General features: G+C 53.3%; 2 protein-coding genes across 2 annotated transcripts; both read left to right on the top strand.

The window, feature by feature from the left end:
- Positions 1-1,537: 1,537 nt before the first annotated feature.
- Positions 1,538-4,611, top strand: SOX17 (SRY-box transcription factor 17). Its single transcript, XM_049633695.1, has 2 exons — positions 1,538-2,029; positions 2,636-4,611. The coding sequence occupies exons 1-2, from the start codon at positions 1,723-1,725 to the stop codon at positions 3,547-3,549; spliced, it is 1,221 nt and encodes a 406-aa protein (XP_049489652.1). The 5' UTR covers positions 1,538-1,722; the 3' UTR covers positions 3,550-4,611.
- A 10,334-nt stretch (positions 4,612-14,945) lies between these two features.
- LOC125924264 (basic proline-rich protein-like) lies at positions 14,946-15,845 on the top strand. The gene has a single exon (XM_049632695.1). The coding sequence runs from the start codon at positions 14,946-14,948 to the stop codon at positions 15,843-15,845; it is 900 nt and encodes a 299-aa protein (XP_049488652.1).
- The last annotated feature ends 1,027 nt before the right edge of the window (positions 15,846-16,872 follow it).

The raw sequence follows: 16,872 nt of genomic DNA, 5'->3' as shown, positions 1-16,872 counted from the left end.
GAAGACTGGCTGGTAACAGTGAGGGAGGGCAGCCAACATTTCACAGATCCTCACAGAGTCAAAGTAAAGAGGGCTTACAACAAGTGTGAAGGAGATTTGGGGGGTGGGGGGGGGACGGGTAGCGATGTCAGAGAAACTCAAGACCAGGGGTTTCCTAAGGCGTCCCGTTCCTTTGTTTTTATGGATGCCACTAATAAGCAGACTTGACGGATGACTCTGTTACTCTAAATGTCACACAAAGAGCTGCAGATTTACCTCCCAGATCCCGGATGTAAGTCTCAGCTGTCTTCAAACCTTCACGGTAAACAAAGAACAACTGTTCTGGAGATTGATGTATTAATTTCTTTGCAAAGTTATGGAATTCGGTAGACATGGCTGTTAATTGCCTTTTAAAAACAACGCAAACATACAAACAAATACACAAACACGGACAGTTTGGTTTAGCGATCAAAGAGCTCAAAATCAGGCAGACTCCTGGAGATGAATTTCTCTCCTCAACGGCTGTGATCTCAGGAAAGTTCCTTCACCTGTCTGTGTCTCCGGTTCCTGTCTTGTAAAAGTGTCTACCTCCCAGAGTTACAAGAAAAAACTAGTTTGCTAAGTGTGGAGGGCTGTGCCACGAAAGCGTAAAGTAAGGGCTTGTTTAAAAATCCCACTGAAAAGATTTCAGATTTAAACACGAGTTTAATCTTCATTCAGAGTTTCATTTCAGTCTAAAGAAACGCATAGGAATCCCCAAGAGCTACAGTTACTTTGCTGTGCAACTTTGCTGTGCTCTTTGCTCCATAAGCCGGGCATTTAGATACATATTGCCTCTAGTGTTACCACAATTTGCCTCTTTTACCGAACGCGTAGAAAACCTTTATGTTTCTCGTACATTTCGTGCACAGATTTTCAAGGGTTGCTTCATCGTTATGAATAAAGGTTTTGAATTCTTCGGGATGACGGAATATTGGCTACAGAATGTCATTCTGTATTTTATCTTGTTTTAGCAATTAGAATTCACCTCGGACATAGCATTTTGAGTGTAATAAACACAGCAAGCAGGTTGAGTCCTTGGGGAGGACCTTTGTATTTATTTATAAACTTTTTAACGTATGATCAGCAGTACCTACTGCATTCAATAAAAACATTTGAAGAAGACACCCGCGGGGTTCTCCTGGAAGATAGCGAGGTCACCCGGCACTGAAACCCCTAGCTTCCATAATAGCTCAGTTTGTTCATCCGAACTGCCGTGGCCACGTTCTTCTACCCAGCGGTGCAGTGGACATTCCAGAAGGTGTTTCAGGAGTCCCTCTTCCCGAGTCGCAGGGAACGTGGCGCCAGAGCCCGGCTTCAGCCAGTTTTCCCGCGGGCAGGTGTAGCCTTGGGCGCGGGGCCGGGGGAGGGGAAAGGGAGGGCGTGGGGTTGAGCGGAGACTTGGGACTCCGGCGGCCGGCTGGGCGTGGGCCTAAGAACGCTCACCCGGCCCGCCCCCGCCACTCCATTGGCCACATCAGTGCAGAAAAGGGCCCGGGGCGCCCGCAGTGTCACTTGGCCGGCGGGGACGCGGTCTGCGCGGTGGGCTGGGGACCGCCCTGCAACGTCGCAGCGGGCTCGGGCCCGTGAGCCTGGAGCGGCCCGCCGGGCATCTGCGTCCCACGCTCCCACCCCCTCCCCCGCGTCGGGGGAGGCGGCGTGTCCGGCGGAGGGTGGTGGGGCGAGGGGCAGGGCTGGAGCGCCATGAGCAGCCCGGATGCGGGGTACGCCAGTGACGACCAGAGCCAGCCCCGCAGCGCGCTGCCCGCGGTGATGGCCGGGCTGGGCCCCTGTCCCTGGGCCGAGTCGTTGAGTCCCCTCGGGGACATGAAGGTGAAGGGCGAGGCGGCGGCGAGCAGCGGGGCGCCGGCCGGGGCGGCGGGCCGGGCCAAGGGCGAGTCTCGCATCCGGCGGCCGATGAACGCCTTCATGGTGTGGGCCAAGGACGAGCGCAAGCGCCTGGCGCAGCAGAACCCGGACCTGCACAACGCCGAGTTGAGCAAGATGCTGGGTGAGTCCAGCGCGGGACCCAGGGTGGAGCGAGTCGCGGGGCCGCTTCCTTGAGCCCAGGAGGGCGCGTGCCCGGCGCTCCGGGCCAGTGGTGTGCGGCCGCCAGGGTCGGCTCCCCTCCCGCCTAGGCCCCTCTCCCTACCCTCCAAACGGTTTCTCTGTCGTCCGGGCCCGGGTCACCCGGGTGACCGGGGGCTCGGCCGCGACGACCCTGGGGAAGCGGCGTCCCCGCGCGTCCCGGCCGCGGCCAGGGTATCCCAGGAGCCAAGCCGGCTTGGTCCTGCCGGTTCCCGACCCCTTCCCCGGGGAGGGGACGTTTTCAGTTCCGTGAAAGCCCGGGGATGGGTGAACTAGGGCCCTGCTTCCAGGAGGCTACAAGAAGGCAGGGATGCCCTTTTAGAGGACGCGCGCTCTCCCGGCTTCCCCAAGGGTTCGCGCTCCGCTCGGCCTCCGGGGTCGCAGACGTTCACCCTTCCACGCGACCTCTTCCTCCCTCTAGCTGCACAAGTAGGGGTCGGAGGGGAGAGGTGGGGCCAGGCGAGGGCCCGGGAGCGGGAGCTCGGAGAGTAAGCCCCGCGCCCCTCTCCCCCCTTCTGCGCCCACGCAGGCAAGTCGTGGAAAGCGCTGACGCTGGCGGAGAAGCGGCCCTTCGTGGAGGAGGCCGAGCGGCTGCGCGTGCAACACATGCAGGACCACCCCAACTACAAGTACCGGCCCCGCAGGCGCAAGCAGGTGAAGCGACTCAAGCGGGTGGAGGGCGGCTTCCTGCACGGCCTCGCCGACACGCAGGCCGCCTCGCTGGGCCCGGAGGGCGGCCGCGTGGCCATGGACGGCCTGGGCCTGCCCTTCCCCGAGCAGGGCTTCCCCGCGGGCCCGCCGCTGCTGCCGCCTCACCTGGGCGCCCACTACCGCGACTGCCAGGGACTGGGCGCGCCCCAGCTCGACGGCTACCCGCTGCCCACGCCGGACACGTCCCCGCTGGACGGCGTGGAGCCCGACCCGGCCTTCTTCGCCGCGCCGCTGCCCGGGGACTGCCCGGCGGCCGGCCCCTACAGCTACCCGCAGGCCTCGGACTACGCGGGGCCCCCCGAGCCGCCCGTCGGCCCCGTGCACTCCCGCCTCGGCCTGGAGCAGGCGGGCCCTGCCCTGCCGGGCCACGTGGCGCCCCCCAGCGCCCTGCAGCTGTACTACAACGCCCTTAGCTCGCCGGCGGCGGGCGGCGGGCGCGGCTTCCCCATGCAGCCCCCGCAGCCCCCGCCGGGCCCCGGGCAGCCGTCGCCCCCTCCCGAGGCGCTGCCCTGCCGCGACGGCGCGGACCCGAGCCAGCCCGCCGAGCTCCTCGGGGAGGTGGACCGCACGGAATTTGAACAGTATCTGCACTTTGTGTGCAAGCCCGAGATGGGGCTCCCCTACCAGGGGCCTGACTCCAGCGTAACCCTCCCAGACAGCCACGGGGCCATCTCCTCGGTGGTTTCCGATGCCAGCTCTGCGGTATATTACTGCAACTATCCCGACGTCTGACGGCCCCCGATCCGACCCAGCCTGCAGGCCAGAAGCGCAGTGTTACTTCCCAGAGGAGCTGAGGACACCCTCAGCCTCACGTTGTTCTGTTTTGTTTCTAAGTTGCCTAGGCACGTAATTTATGGTAATTTATTTTGTCTGCCACTTGAACGGTGGGGATGGGGGTGGGGGGGAGGAGAAAAATGTGAGGTTTGTTTTCAGACTTGTTCCGATTCTGGTTGCCCACAGTTGCCTGGTCAAAGCCCTGTTTCCCAGTTCGAGCGGACCAGTTTTGAGTATGTCCCCGAGTAACTTGCTCCGTTTGCTGAAAACCGATTGATCAAAACCACTTTTGCCTTGGGTGTGTTTTCTCAATCTTAAAAAAAAAAAATAATAAAATCTGGAATCCCTTTTCACTCTGCTGGTGCCTCTGTCACAAAAGCCAATTTTTGAGATGAATGTTAACTATGGGCAGCGTTGGGAACATGTTAATGAGGTTCAATGTCTAGCGGGAGCTCCTGCGAATTTCTCCTTCTCGTTTTTTTGGTAGAACTGACTTCAAGGACGAAACTTAAAAGACGAACGTTTGGATAGCTAAGGTTTTGGTTTTGGCAAGGGCAAAAACCTCCTGGCATGAGCCTATGTTCTGCATTTCCGTGATTTTAGCTTCTAAAAAGTAATGGTCAATCTTAACACCATAGGAATTTTAATTTCTAGTATATCGCTTTCACCAGAGGGGAACATCCAAGTAATTTTGGTGTTCTAGTTGACTCTTGAGACCTGCCTAAAGAGGTTTTTGAAGTTTTCTTTGTCTACGTGTCACCAAGAGCCTGCACACTCCCTCTCAACACTGAATTTGCCAGTCTTCACACATCCACACCTTGGGAAGTAGTGTTACTGCATTAAAAATACTCTGAAGGAGTCACAAGAACGAATCCAAAGAAAATGTGCATTGTGACTTTAATTTGTTTTAAGTTTATTTAAGAGTATGAGCGGGGGAGGGGCAGAGAGAATACCAAGCAGTCTCCCAGCTGGCGACCCACCAAGGTCTGCTCAGGTCATGCAGAGATCGTGACCTGAGCCAAGATCCAGTGGGACCCTTAACAGATTGGGCAACCAAAGTGCCCCCCCCCCCAGCTTTTTAAAGTTTATTTAGCATTGTGATCTTAACTTTTTTTTTTAATGTTTATTTAATTTTGAGAGAGACTGGGGCACCTGGGTGGCTCAGGTCATGATCTCACGGTTCCTGAGTTCGAGCCCCGCATCGGGGTCTGTGCTGACAACTCAGAGCCCGGAGCCTGTTTCAGATTCTGTGTCTCCCTCTCTCTCTCTGACCCTCCCCTGTTCATCCTCTGTCTCTCTCTGTCTCAAAAGTAAATAAACATTAAAAAAAAATTTAATTTTGAGAGAGAGTGTAAGGGAAGGAGGGGCAGAGAGAGGGAGACAGAATCTGAAGCAGGCTCCAGGCTCCGGAGCTGTCAGCACAGACCCCGATGCGGGGCTCGAACTCAGGAACCGTGAGATCATGACTTGAGCCGAAGTTGGAGCCAACCGACAACCACCCAGGCGCCCCCTGACACAGCAATGCTTAGACTTTGGAGAGATCCAGGGAGGACATGTCGGTAGAGTACAACTAAAGCTACAGTCCTAGGGTATCACTGTCCTGCCCTTCTAGGGAAGAAACCGAGTCACAGGGCGGCAAGGTAAGGGCTGACTGCAGTGGCCCTGCCCATCAGGTTTTGCAGATTGACACGTAGTGGATACAGATGACTTTCTCGTTGGGCATTTCTCGTGCCAGGTGTTCCATCAATGACATTTTGTACCAAGCTTGAGTCTGGTCAAGCCCTCGAGCTGCAGTGCTGTTCCCCACACCCCCTCCCCATCCCCAATGAAGAAAGTAGGCGCTGGAGCCCCCACCTGCCATGTATATGATGAGAGCGCGGCCATACGAGTCCTTAAAGCATATTTGTTCACTGTTTTCCTTTGCGCCAGGCTATATCTGTGGGCACTGGAAGAACTTGCACGCTGGTGGTAAGAAACTATGTAATTCTCCATACTGATAAACGCTACAGAGAAAAGGAAGGGGTAGGAGAATAACTTAAAGCATTTATCTTGAAGAGGGATATCTGAGCTGAGTGGTTGGCTGGATTCTTTCGAGAAATGGCAAGGTGGATATTTATCCCAAGGGGCCCCTGGATGCTTTGGACATGCTGAATGTTTTGGACAGAAAGTTTCAGCAAGGAAAGGGGAGTCTATTTTGTTAAGCATAACAGAGGTTACATTAAAGATTTGAAATTCTAGGGGGGCCTGGGTGGCTTACTTGGTTAAGGGTCCAACTTTCTGCTCAGGTCATGATCTTACAGTTTGTGAGTTCAAGCCCCATGTCAGGCTCTGTGCAGACGTCTCAGAGCCTGGACCCTGCTTGGGATTCTCTGTCTCCCTCTTTCTCTGCCCCTCCCCTGCTTGTGTGCTCTATCACGCACACAACTCTGTCTCTCTCAAACATAAATAAACATTTAAAAAAAATGTGAAATTCTGCAGTTTACTCCTGGGTTTTATCTACCACCTAATCCAATCTATTTGCTTCTAGTATTTTACCCTTTTCCACATTCTTTATTCCTCTGACCCTAGACAGGTCCTGCTTCCAGTCTGAGTTCCTTCCCCAGGATGTCCCCAGTTCCTACTAGATAAAGTGAGCAGAGGGGCCTCACTTGGTCAGGTTCAAGGCAGTGTCCCCAGCTGAAATCACACTAGGCATTTTAGCACACACTTGGCCCAAGGAGACTAAGTAGCACCCTCGGCTGTTACATCCTACAAAATTGGAAAAGACGAATAGGGAAAAGAAGAAAGGAGAAAAGCCGAGTGCTGAGGAGGGTGGAAGGGGATGGCGGAAGAATCAAAAGTCCCGTTAAGTTACATTCTTCACTATTTACCAGGTACAGGTGGGGAAATGATAAGAGCTAAAATTCTTAGGCAATTCCAATGCCTTTAACCCCAACAAAGGAGAGTTCGTTCTCACAGTAATTCTTGGGAGCAGAGGCATCCAGCCCATTTCTTTTCTTCCCTCAGGCAGACTTCAGTTGAAGTGGTCTCAGGGGCCAGACAGTGACTGCTTTTTGTTTCACTGTAGAAAGAAATACATGGGCACCTGGGTGACTCCGTTGAATGCCCGACTCCTGATCCCAGGGTGGTCAGGGACCAAGGCCCAGGTCAGGCTCTGCGCCGAGTGTGGACCCTGCTTCGGATTCCCTCTCTCCCTCCACCCCTCTCCCCTGCTTGTGCATGCACAGGCACGAGCGCGCACCCTCCCTGGGGGAGAAAAAAAAAAAGAAAGGAAAAGAAACATACATGAAAGGTTGACGACACACTGCCCTTCCCCCACTGGGGAGGCGTGACAGCAGGTAAAAATGCAGGGCCATGCTCCCGGAGTTGTAAGCCCTCTTAGAGGTCTTGGCAATTTGAAATCGCTTTAGATGATAATCTGAGGAAAGCTAGGAAACTCCTCCCCAGGAGCGAGCACGCGCGCGCACGCGCACACACATTTTAGACACAATTGTAGGCAATGGGACCCCTGGCAACCCATCCAAGGGTTGTGGGAATCTGAAACCCTCGGATTTAAAAGCCATCATGGTGACGTTTTGTTGGGAAGCACGGCACCCAAGCATCGAAGCAAAAAACCCAAACCAAACAGGTTTGTCTTTTTATTTGAAAACACAAAGAGCCACGTCAAGAACTCACTCACGTTACTGAGTCACTTGAGATAGGTGAATCAGGGAACGTGGGGAGGGGTATGTCTCTTTCTCAAAGTATAAAAGGAAGAACCCATGATGCCCTGCCAACGTGAATGTATGATTTTTGCCTTTGTGCAGTTGTGATGGCGGGAGTGAGTCCCCAAGGGTTGGCCTCCATTGAACCGTACCTTGGGTGTGTATAACCTCGTATAAGCTGCTTGTACCATGTGGGTTGGACCCGCTACTCTAACCCAACAGAATGGAGTAGACGAGATGCAGTGTCAGCCTGGGGACCAACCCCTAAGAGAGCCCCGCAGGCTGTTTCTTGTGCTCTTGGGAAGTCTGAGCTACGTAAGGGGTAAGCAGTGCAGTTACCAAGGTGGGGAGACCATTTGGAGAGACCCCACGGAGAGGAGCGACCCTGTGACTCCATGCCAAAGTTGGGGAGCTCGGTCTTACCGACAGCTGACTCCATCTGCCCTGCCAGCATCTGACTGTAACTTAAGGGAGGCCAGGGGAAGAAAATGCCCAGATGAGCTCAGGCAATCCACAGGTGGCAAAGACTTAGAAAAAACGGTTTCCATGCACTACTGAGCTTTGGGTGAGCTTTGTTATGTAGCAACCGATGATTGAAATAGATGTTACAGTTAAATCACCCTTTCTTATTTTCAACTACAGGAATGGGGGCCCCGGTGGGCAAACCAAGAAAGGAGCATGGGGCCTGCCAGAGACACAAGTATAGTTTTAACGTGAAGGACAGAATGTACAGCTAGGACAACTCTGTGATCTCGCCAAACGTATAGAATCTTCTTTCCCCAAGCGACTCAACAAAGTGGCCACAACGGGTTTGTAAAAAATGTTAAATTGGCCTCCGTTTTTGGCGATTTAATTTTGGAAGCAAATACGTAAAGAATACCTTGCTTGCCTGGAACCCCCACTCCCCACCCCTGCCCGGCCCTTGTAGGCACTTTAGAAGTGTGTCGGGAGGTGGGACTCCAGCCCTTTTATGGGCGGGGATATCCTGACTCATCCCAGCGGAGCCTACACACCTTTGAGAGACCCCCGTAAAACGTAAGAGGGTATGTTCTTTCTCACGGAGACACTGTGAGAAAGAACTCTCTATTTTTTTTTTTAATTTTTTTCTTTTTTTTTACGTTTATTTTTGAGACAGAGAGAGACAGAGCATGAACGGGGGAGGGGCAGACAGAGAGGGAGACACAGAATCGGAAGCAGGCTCCAGGCTCTGAGCCATCAGCCCAGAGCCCGACGTGGGGCTCGAACTCACGGTCTGTGAGATCATGACCTGAGCTGAAGTCAGACGCTTAACCGACCGAGCCACCCAGGCGCCCCGGTACCACATCTGTATTAAGGCCACCAGGGTGGGTGTGATAAATTACAAATAAGCTGGCTACTTATTGAAGCAGCTAGTAGATGATATCACAACAACACTGTATCTCTCACTTATTCTTCTTCTTTCAGAAGATCGTTGTACCTTTCATTTGAATCACACCGCAAAAGACATCATCAGCTTGTTCTTTATCGGCTTGCTGATGTCAGAGAAATCACCTACAAGCAAAAGGAATTCAAAACAAACGGAATGGGGGTACTATGAACCAAAGTATATCATTTGTGTCTAACATTTTCAAAGGTCCCGCTTGGTTTTGTTTTTAAAACCCAGAATGGTGCCTGTCACATAATAGATGTTCAACCTTCCCTTCCTCTCCCCTCTCCCCTTTGATTTCTTTGGACAAGGCTGGACACGGAGAGAGATTTTACATCCATGATTTGAGCATGGGTTTATTCTTCCCGGTTACAAGGTGCCTCCTTCTGAGTCCGTCTCTTCTTTAATTTTGATTGTAACACCGGTCCCTACCTTCCTTCTAATGAGATTTGCTGTTTGCACTGTTCCCCTTGCACAAACACGGAAACCTCACCACTGGCTTTATTCAAGACTCTGGATATTAAAAATTCCTAATGCAGTACGAAACAATATTTAAATAATGTTTCTTGGTGCAGTATAAAACTTCCTGGTGTTAGTATACAGCAAGGGCTACATAAGTCGTGGCTTTGATAACAGTGAGGTTCTTTACTATGACGTTCTCTACAGCTCAGGTCCCAACAACAATTTGGCTTAATAAAAAAAAGAAAAAAAAACTTTAAAAAATCTTACTCATGCTGAAGACATTTTGGACTTTAACCAAATCCTTAAACGTTTTGCCAAAGTCAAATTCATAACAAGTTCCCCAAACGGCTGTTTCTCTACAAGATGATTTGTGAAGTTATACACCGTGTGGAGATTCAGATGAGCATAAGTAAGTAGCAGGAGACCTGTCGTAGATCCAGCTTTTTCCAGGATCGTGGCCCATGCTCACGCTGCTGGGAATCAGTGACCTCCCTTGTACCTGATCTATTGTTAAGCAAGAACAAGAAGAATTTTGGCCAGGGGCGCCTGGGTGGCTCAGTCGGTTAGGCGTCTGACTTCAGCTCAGGTCACGATCTCGCGGTCCTTGAGTTCGAGCCCCGCGTCGGGCTCTGGGCTGATGCCTCAAAGCCTGGAGCCTGCTTCCGATTCTGTGTCTCCCTCTGTCTCTGCCCCTCCCCCGTTCATGCTCTGTCTCTCTCTGTCTCAAAAATAAATAAACGTTAAAAAAATTAAATAATAAAAAAAAAGAATTTTGGCCAGTTTGGGGTAGGTTGACCAGTTGTCTGGTCTCTCTGATTCTTCTGGCTACCAGGAGAGCTCCTGGGGCAGAGACTGTCTGTTTTCATTTTGTATCACCTGACCAGGCACCTCGTAAGAGCTCAGAAAATTGCCTGCCTACATGTTTGTTAGTGAGTACCTCAGTTTTCCACCAGGGATTCATGAAGAACCTGCTTTGCTTTGCTTCTATTGGAAACAGTCACCAGCCTCTGTAACTCCTTTCTCCTGAAAACGGTGTCAGAACATCAAATTTAAGGACACGAGAATAAGATATCGGAGCCAGGAGCAGAGAACGGCTGGACAGTGCCGTGAGTGGTGGTGTTCTAAAAGAAGACTGCATTTTGAGTCAGAAGTTCATCTGGTTTAGCAGCTTAGCTTTGTGAGTCTGGAGAAGTCACCAGTCTTTTTCTGCACTACAGTCAGCTCATCTGAAAAAAATAGGGATAGCAATAAGAGCCCCGACTTCCTGCCTGGATGGGTGTAGGGACAAGTGAGGTTGTGCTAAAAGGATTGCTTCAGTGCCCCAGAAAATGCTCTCTCCTTTCTCTGCCCATCTTTACCTTCTGATTTTGTGTATATCTATCCCAGCCGACTTGGGGGACTTAATTTCATGATTCCATTGGAAAAGAGAAGACAAGAGGAACTCACCTCCCCCTGGTGCTTTGATTAGCGGATTGAGAATTTTACAGCCTTGTAGCACTGTCCATATTAGCTGGAAACACAGATCATCTGTGTTTCACTCTGAACGTCAGGCAGCTCAGCCTGTTTGATTATAAAATGAGACTAGAAGTAATTGCCACTTGAAGAAGAACTTCATACAGAATGCCTCCGTTCCTAGGAACTCCCATTCCACATGAAAAACTCAAGGTCTTTGTCAAGGGACAGGTAATTGGGACACACCGAATGCAATATCAAGGCTGCTAGCATTCATCATTCAGGCCAGCCTTCTCCCCACCAATCAGTTTCTCAAATCCTACATTGTATTTGCATGCCATTTTCTTTTTCAGGACTGAACAGAGTTGGAACTATTGAGGGTGAATAAGCAGACTGGAATGGGGAAGGACAGCAAATTGAGAAATAAATTCTCACTTCCGAGCCATACTGAAACTTGATACTCGGGTTTGCCAATCGCTCTGTCCTCAGAAGTTCTTTCCTCGGGGCTATGGTAGGTGGGGTGAAGAGAAGAAAATTCTCCGATGTCCTTGAAATGAATGAACAACTTTATGGTGGTTCCCTAGGTAGGCGATTCTCCTGTTTATTTTAATAAATCCGGGGCTGGGGGCATGTGAAAACATTAGCAGGGATTGCCGATGCACACACACAGACCAAGGACATGAAACTGAAAAGGGCTTAGTGAGATTTTAAGAGGGAGAAATAAGAAAAGAATTTTACAAGTTTATAGTTTCAATAAAGAGATTGTGGGTATAGAAAGTAGAGTTTTTATTTACTCATCTTAAAAATAATTTGAAAAATTTAAGTGACGCACATACTCACAAACAAGAAACGTGACGAATGGGCTAATAATATAAACAGTTGTAAGAAGATTCTGTGCTTCTCCCCAGCCCCAGTTCAACCAATCCTTCTGGGGTGGGGTTGTACTGGGCGTTAGGTACATACCATATAACTCTGTTCCTCTGGAGGTTAATTAATTAATATGCCTGGGCAGCTAATTCTGTGTTTATCACAGAATTAGGCATTGACTTCCTAGTCTAAACGCTAAGCATTTCCACCGAAGGTAGTAGTTATACCTTATTTCCAACCCTTCTATAGGTTGCCTTTGCCTGTTAAATTACTAAGATTACACACCTTTCTCTCCATCCATCACAAAGGCGGGAAGTCTTTCCTCCCCCCTGTGAGAGGTCTGGATTCTGTGGCTCCCACTCCCCCCTCCCCCCGCGGCACGCCTGTTTACAGCACAGGTGGGTATTTGTGACCATCTTTCTCCATTTTTCTTCCTTCCTTCCTTCCTCCCTCCCTCCCTCCCTCCTTCCTTCCCTCTTTCTTTCTTTCTTTCTTTCTTTCTTTCTTTCTTCTCACTCTCTCTCTCTCTTTGGTGGGAAGACAGAAGGAATACTTAGTCACGCGTCATATGGAAAGCTATCCATTTTTACGTCATTTCAATCAATCCCAGACAGTGGGCACCGCTTACCGCCGTGGTTGTAATTTTAAACCCACACACTTTTCACACCCACTAGAGAAGAGAAGTAGCGTCTCTAAAGCTTTACGCTAAGAGAAATACAGGCCTGTAAAGGGGCATCCCTGAGCTCAGAGAAACACAGGCCTGTAAAGGGGCATCCCTGAGCTCAGAGAAACACAGGCCTGTAAAGGGGCATCCCTGAGCTCTGCGGGCCGGTTTCCACCCCCACCCCCCACCCCCGCCCCGCCTCTTGCCCCTCGAGGTCCCGGCGAGGCTGCGGCGTTTCCCTCCTGCGTCTCGGAGCAGAAGAGGCCCTGGAACCCCGGGGCGCTGCGCTGCCCTCGCCAGCAGTCGGCACTCCGGCTGCCATTAATTCGGGGTAACATTTTAACAAGACTTTGCAGTGACTTTAATTTAGAAGTCCAAAGATCTCACGTTTGGTGCTTTAAAACACAAAAAGCCGGGAGTGTGGGTCCAGTAGAGCACCGCCAGCGAGGCCACCCTGGTAACGAGGACCCAAGGACTGAGACGTCGTGCGCTTGCGTCGAGGCGTTTCGAGACCTTAGCTTTGTGGCCTGGTGCCCGCCCAGCGCGGGTACACTCGGCCTGAAACGAATCCGGTTCCAAGGTGAGAACGAGGGCTCCGCTTTTGTGCTGGTCCGGGAGCCTGCCTGCCGCGCGCAGGCTTCAGAAGGTCGTCTGGACGTGACATCCGGGACTGACTTTGCTCTGGCTAGGGGAGGGGGTTTGGGTCTCGGCGGGCTATTTTCTGCTGCGCGTAAAATTGAACCCAGTATCCGCGGGCTGCGCTTTACCGAGCGAACGGAGTTCGCGGCCGCGTCTGTGCCGTCCCGGCGGCGGGATCGCCGGTTCTCCGTGGGCCACATCGGTGCAGAAAGGGCCGGTGCCCCGGGCGCCCGCAGTGTCACTGTGCCGGCGAGGGCGCTGGCCGCGCGGCGGGCTGGGACTGGCCAGGAGCGGCGGCGGCGGCGGGTCCGGCGCGGAGCAGCGCCCGGGACATGCCCCACCCTCGCTTCTACCCCCTCCCGGGCGTCGGGGCTGGTGGCGGGTCCCGCGGAGGGTGGGGTTGGGTTAGGGGGCGCGGGGCGGCGGTGACGACCAGAGCCAGCCCCGCCGCGCGCTGCCCGCCGGCAGGACCGGGTTGGGCACCTGCCCCGGGGCCGAGTGGCCGACCCCCTCGGGGACAGGAAGGTGCAGGGGGAGGCGGCGGGGAGCAGCGGGGCGCCGGCCGGGGCGGCGGGGCCCAGCCAAGGGCGAGTCTCGCATCCGGCGCCTTCTAGGTGTGGCCGAGACTGAGCGCCATCGGCTCGCGCCGGGACGGACCCCGCGGGCCGCTCGGACGCGGGGGCCCGGGGGGGGGGGGGCACAGCGTGGGGGCGAGGGCGAAGATAACTGGGAAGGACTTGGGAGGAGTGGGCTTTTGCGGGGCAGGTGCCGGGAAAATCCTGGGTCCCGCGTCAGTGGCTTTACCCTTGAGAACTCGCTCCTAAAGGGGTCTTTACCTCCAGGGAAACCATGGAGCAGCAGGTGCACAATTGTCTTGGGGGCGGGAGATGAAATTTTAAAAAAGGGTCGAGAGCAAACTCTCGACCATCGCCAGGTATAAATGTTAACACGAAATTTTGCGCGTTGGGGAAAGGTTTTAAAGGTGTCAGCTAACCAGGCAAGGCCCTCTGCAAAAGGAAACTCGAATGCTCTTATAAAGAGCGGATGTCTTCTTCTCAGGTAAGAAATGGGGAGATCGATACAAACGAAACTGTTGGGTCATTGATTGGAGCCGGAAATGCATTCAACAGCACCTTTCAGACAGATGTGCAAAGCTTGAGAATTTCAAGCGATACAAGCTGTGGTCTTGGGCTCTTTTTTTTCCAGAGGCTGAAATTTGTGTTAGAAAAGCCGGGGACGGTGGCCTCTAGTTGTGAAAAGTTCCAGCTCATTCCGCTTTCAGTCTTTTGAAGTTGAGGGAGAGTTTGTTTTTCTTTTTTAACAGAAGGAATAACACGGCCGGACCTTATTTTCATCTTACTAATGTCAAATAATTGTCTTCCGCATAAATAGCTTCATTAAAATTTGTTTTCCTATTTTTAAATAAAAATTTAAGGAGCACTCCGAGGGAAAACTATTATCCCTGTCCCAGTCCGAACTTCAGTGATTCCCCCTGGACACGTTATGTCCGCATCTACAATCACAAGGACAGGTCGGATTTTCTCCTTCTACCCCCCCCCCCCCAACTAATGGGATCACATTTTCCCTGCTATTCTGCAGCTTGCCTTATCAGTCAACCTTATATTATTTGGCGTCCCTGTAGTTCTAGAAGACGGACCTCTATTTACTCTCGAGTGGGGTCAGCCGCACTCGTCCTGTCTCCAGTCCAACGTAACTGTGTATCTTGACTCAATCCTCTCCTGTACAGCTGAGTCCTAAGACTCCCTCTCACTCTTGTAAACACTGTGTGCCCACGAACCGATTGGAGAATACTTGCGCTTCGGATACAGGAGAAGGGGGAAGAAAGGAAGAGGAAAAGGGGAAGAAATCGCACGCCCTGAGCGCAACCTTTTTTACGCAAAACATCAGTTCTTTCTGTATCCCGTTTTAGCCAGGCGATGGATGGAAAGTTCCGATGGCGGTGCTCCGTTCTGGCCCCTGTCCTTAAGTTGCCTGCCTTCCTGGGGCCGGTGGTGGCCCTTCCAGGCAGCTCTCTGGGCCCGTCAAGGACTGTCATACTCTAAGACAGTCGGCTTCCCAAGACGCTGATTTGGCTGGAGTGGTGAAATCTGCCCCAGCAATCACTGGCCGGCGGACTTCCCGGTGCTCCCGTTCGGGCATCATGGTTAATATTAACTTCCACTATCACGCTCCCCGGGTTTGGACGAAAGAGCCTGCGGGGCGCCGCTTTTCGGACTTCCCTCCGGCTGGAGAGATGTCCGCACTCTGGGGGTTGGGAAGCAAGTCCACCCCCAGCCGAGGCGGACGTGAACGGAGGAGAGGCCTTCCTGGAGGCGGCGGCGCGGCGCCGGGCTCTGGCGGTACCCGCCTGGCGACCGGAACTGGCTCCCCCCCCCCCCCCCCCCACCGCCGGCGGCCCCGGGGCCAAGCCCCCCCCCCCCCCCCCCCCCCCCCCCCCCGCCGCCCCGAGCAGGGCATCCTCGCGGGCCGGCCGCTACGGTCCCCCATACGCGGGCGGCCACTGGCCCGACTGCCAGGGGGCGGGACGCGCCCCCAGCCCACGGCCGCCCACGCGGGACTCGTCTGGCGCAGGATCCGGCCTTCTGCACCGTGTGCGGCTGCCTCGGGGCCGTCCGGCGACCCCTACACCCTCGCGACTCCGCGGGGCCCGCTCCGGCCACAGGCACCCGGGCTCGGCCCCCCCAAGCCCCGGGCCTGGCCGCGTGGAGCTTGGCCGCGTGGAGCCTCGCGGCGCCCGCCAGCGCCCCCTAGCGCCCCGCGCGCGTCCTACGGCGGGAAGCCCTCCCCGCGGGGCCGCGGGCGGCGGGCGCGGCCTCCCCAGGCAGCCGAGGCCGCACCGGCCAGGCCCCCGGCCTCCTCCCCAGGCGCTGCCCCGCCCCGACGGCGCGCACCGACCCAGCCGCGGCCTCCCGCGGGGCCGCTCCGGCGCGGGCTCGAGTCCTCGCCTCTGTCCCCCGGCGTCCGTTGCCAGTGCACGGAGCGTTGCCGCAGCCGTCACAACGCGCGAAGCGCTCCTGGCTTTCTGCCAACCGACGTTTGAGCGAGAACAACGTTTAACGTTGTTAGCCTCTCAAAGGCGAGGCACCAGGACGCCTGGGTGGCTCGGTCGATTGGGCGGCCGACTTGGGCTCCGGCTCAGGTCTAGATCTCAAGGTGTGTGAGTTCGAGCCCCGCGTCGGGCTCTGTGCTGACAGCTCGGAGCCTGGAGGCCTGCTTCGGATTCTGAGTCTCCCTCTCTCTGACCCTCCCCATGGTGGCTCTCTGTCTCTCCCTCTCTCTCTCTTAAAAGTGAATAAACATTAAAAGAAAGGAGATGTGCCCTGCTTAACGTATATAAAACCCATCCTTTCCCATTTTCTGTATATGCACTTCATTTCACATTCAGACGTGATTTTAAAAAACAAGGGTTTTACAATAGTTTGTATTCTTATAAGATAATAAAATTTTTTTATAAAGTGGAAAATTAATGATCCCTAATAGAAAACACTTTTTTTCCCCTCCTAACATTATCTCCATCTGGTTTTAAGCTTGTAATGAACATTTATTGTGTATTGTCCACATTTCAAATCGTTGTCTCTCCGGTTCTCCGTTACTGACATCTTTGTAAGTTTGGAAATAAAGCCCTAAAAATTTTCTATGTATTTGGAGATGTTATATTCTTTTGCAAAATTAAATGTGCCTGCATCAGTCAGGGTCCCACAGGAAACAAATGGTGTACTTAAAATGGGTGAATGAAGAAAGATCAAGGGATAAGCAGACAATCTATATAAGGGAATCTGTAGAGAGACGAGAAGCATCCTAAATTTTGCAGTAGCTCAGAGAAGGGTCCAGCCATGACTGGAAACGGGGAGAGGTAATGGTGGATTTAGGGATCCTGCCGCCATGGCTTTGGCCTTGGGAAGAGGAATAAAGCCACTGTCAGTGTGGCCCAGGAAGACGAGACCAGAAAACAGACCCTGGGGGAAGAAAAATCTTGTTGCCGTCCTGACTCTCTCACAGTGCCTCTCACTGGCCAAAGCTGACCACAAAACGAGAGAACAGGGAGCCGATGGGTGATGCTGCAGGGA

This window comes from Panthera uncia, chromosome F2, assembly GCF_023721935.1.
Source record: "Panthera uncia isolate 11264 chromosome F2, Puncia_PCG_1.0, whole genome shotgun sequence".
In the NCBI taxonomy this organism is placed as follows: domain Eukaryota; kingdom Metazoa; phylum Chordata; class Mammalia; order Carnivora; family Felidae; genus Panthera; species Panthera uncia.
This window is presented reverse-complemented; position numbering and strand designations above follow the sequence as displayed.

Bases quoted from the DNA above. Each gene is read 5' to 3' on its own strand.
- SOX17 (XM_049633695.1), top strand. From the start codon at position 1,723: ATGAGCAGCCCGGATGCGGGGTACGCCAGTGACGACCAGAGCCAGCCC. The intron at 2,030-2,635 runs GTGAGTCCAGCG...GCGCCCACGCAG, and splicing joins CGAGTTGAGCAAGATGCTGG to GCAAGTCGTGGAAAGCGCTG.
- LOC125924264 (XM_049632695.1), top strand. From the start codon at position 14,946: ATGGTTAATATTAACTTCCACTATCACGCTCCCCGGGTTTGGACGAAA.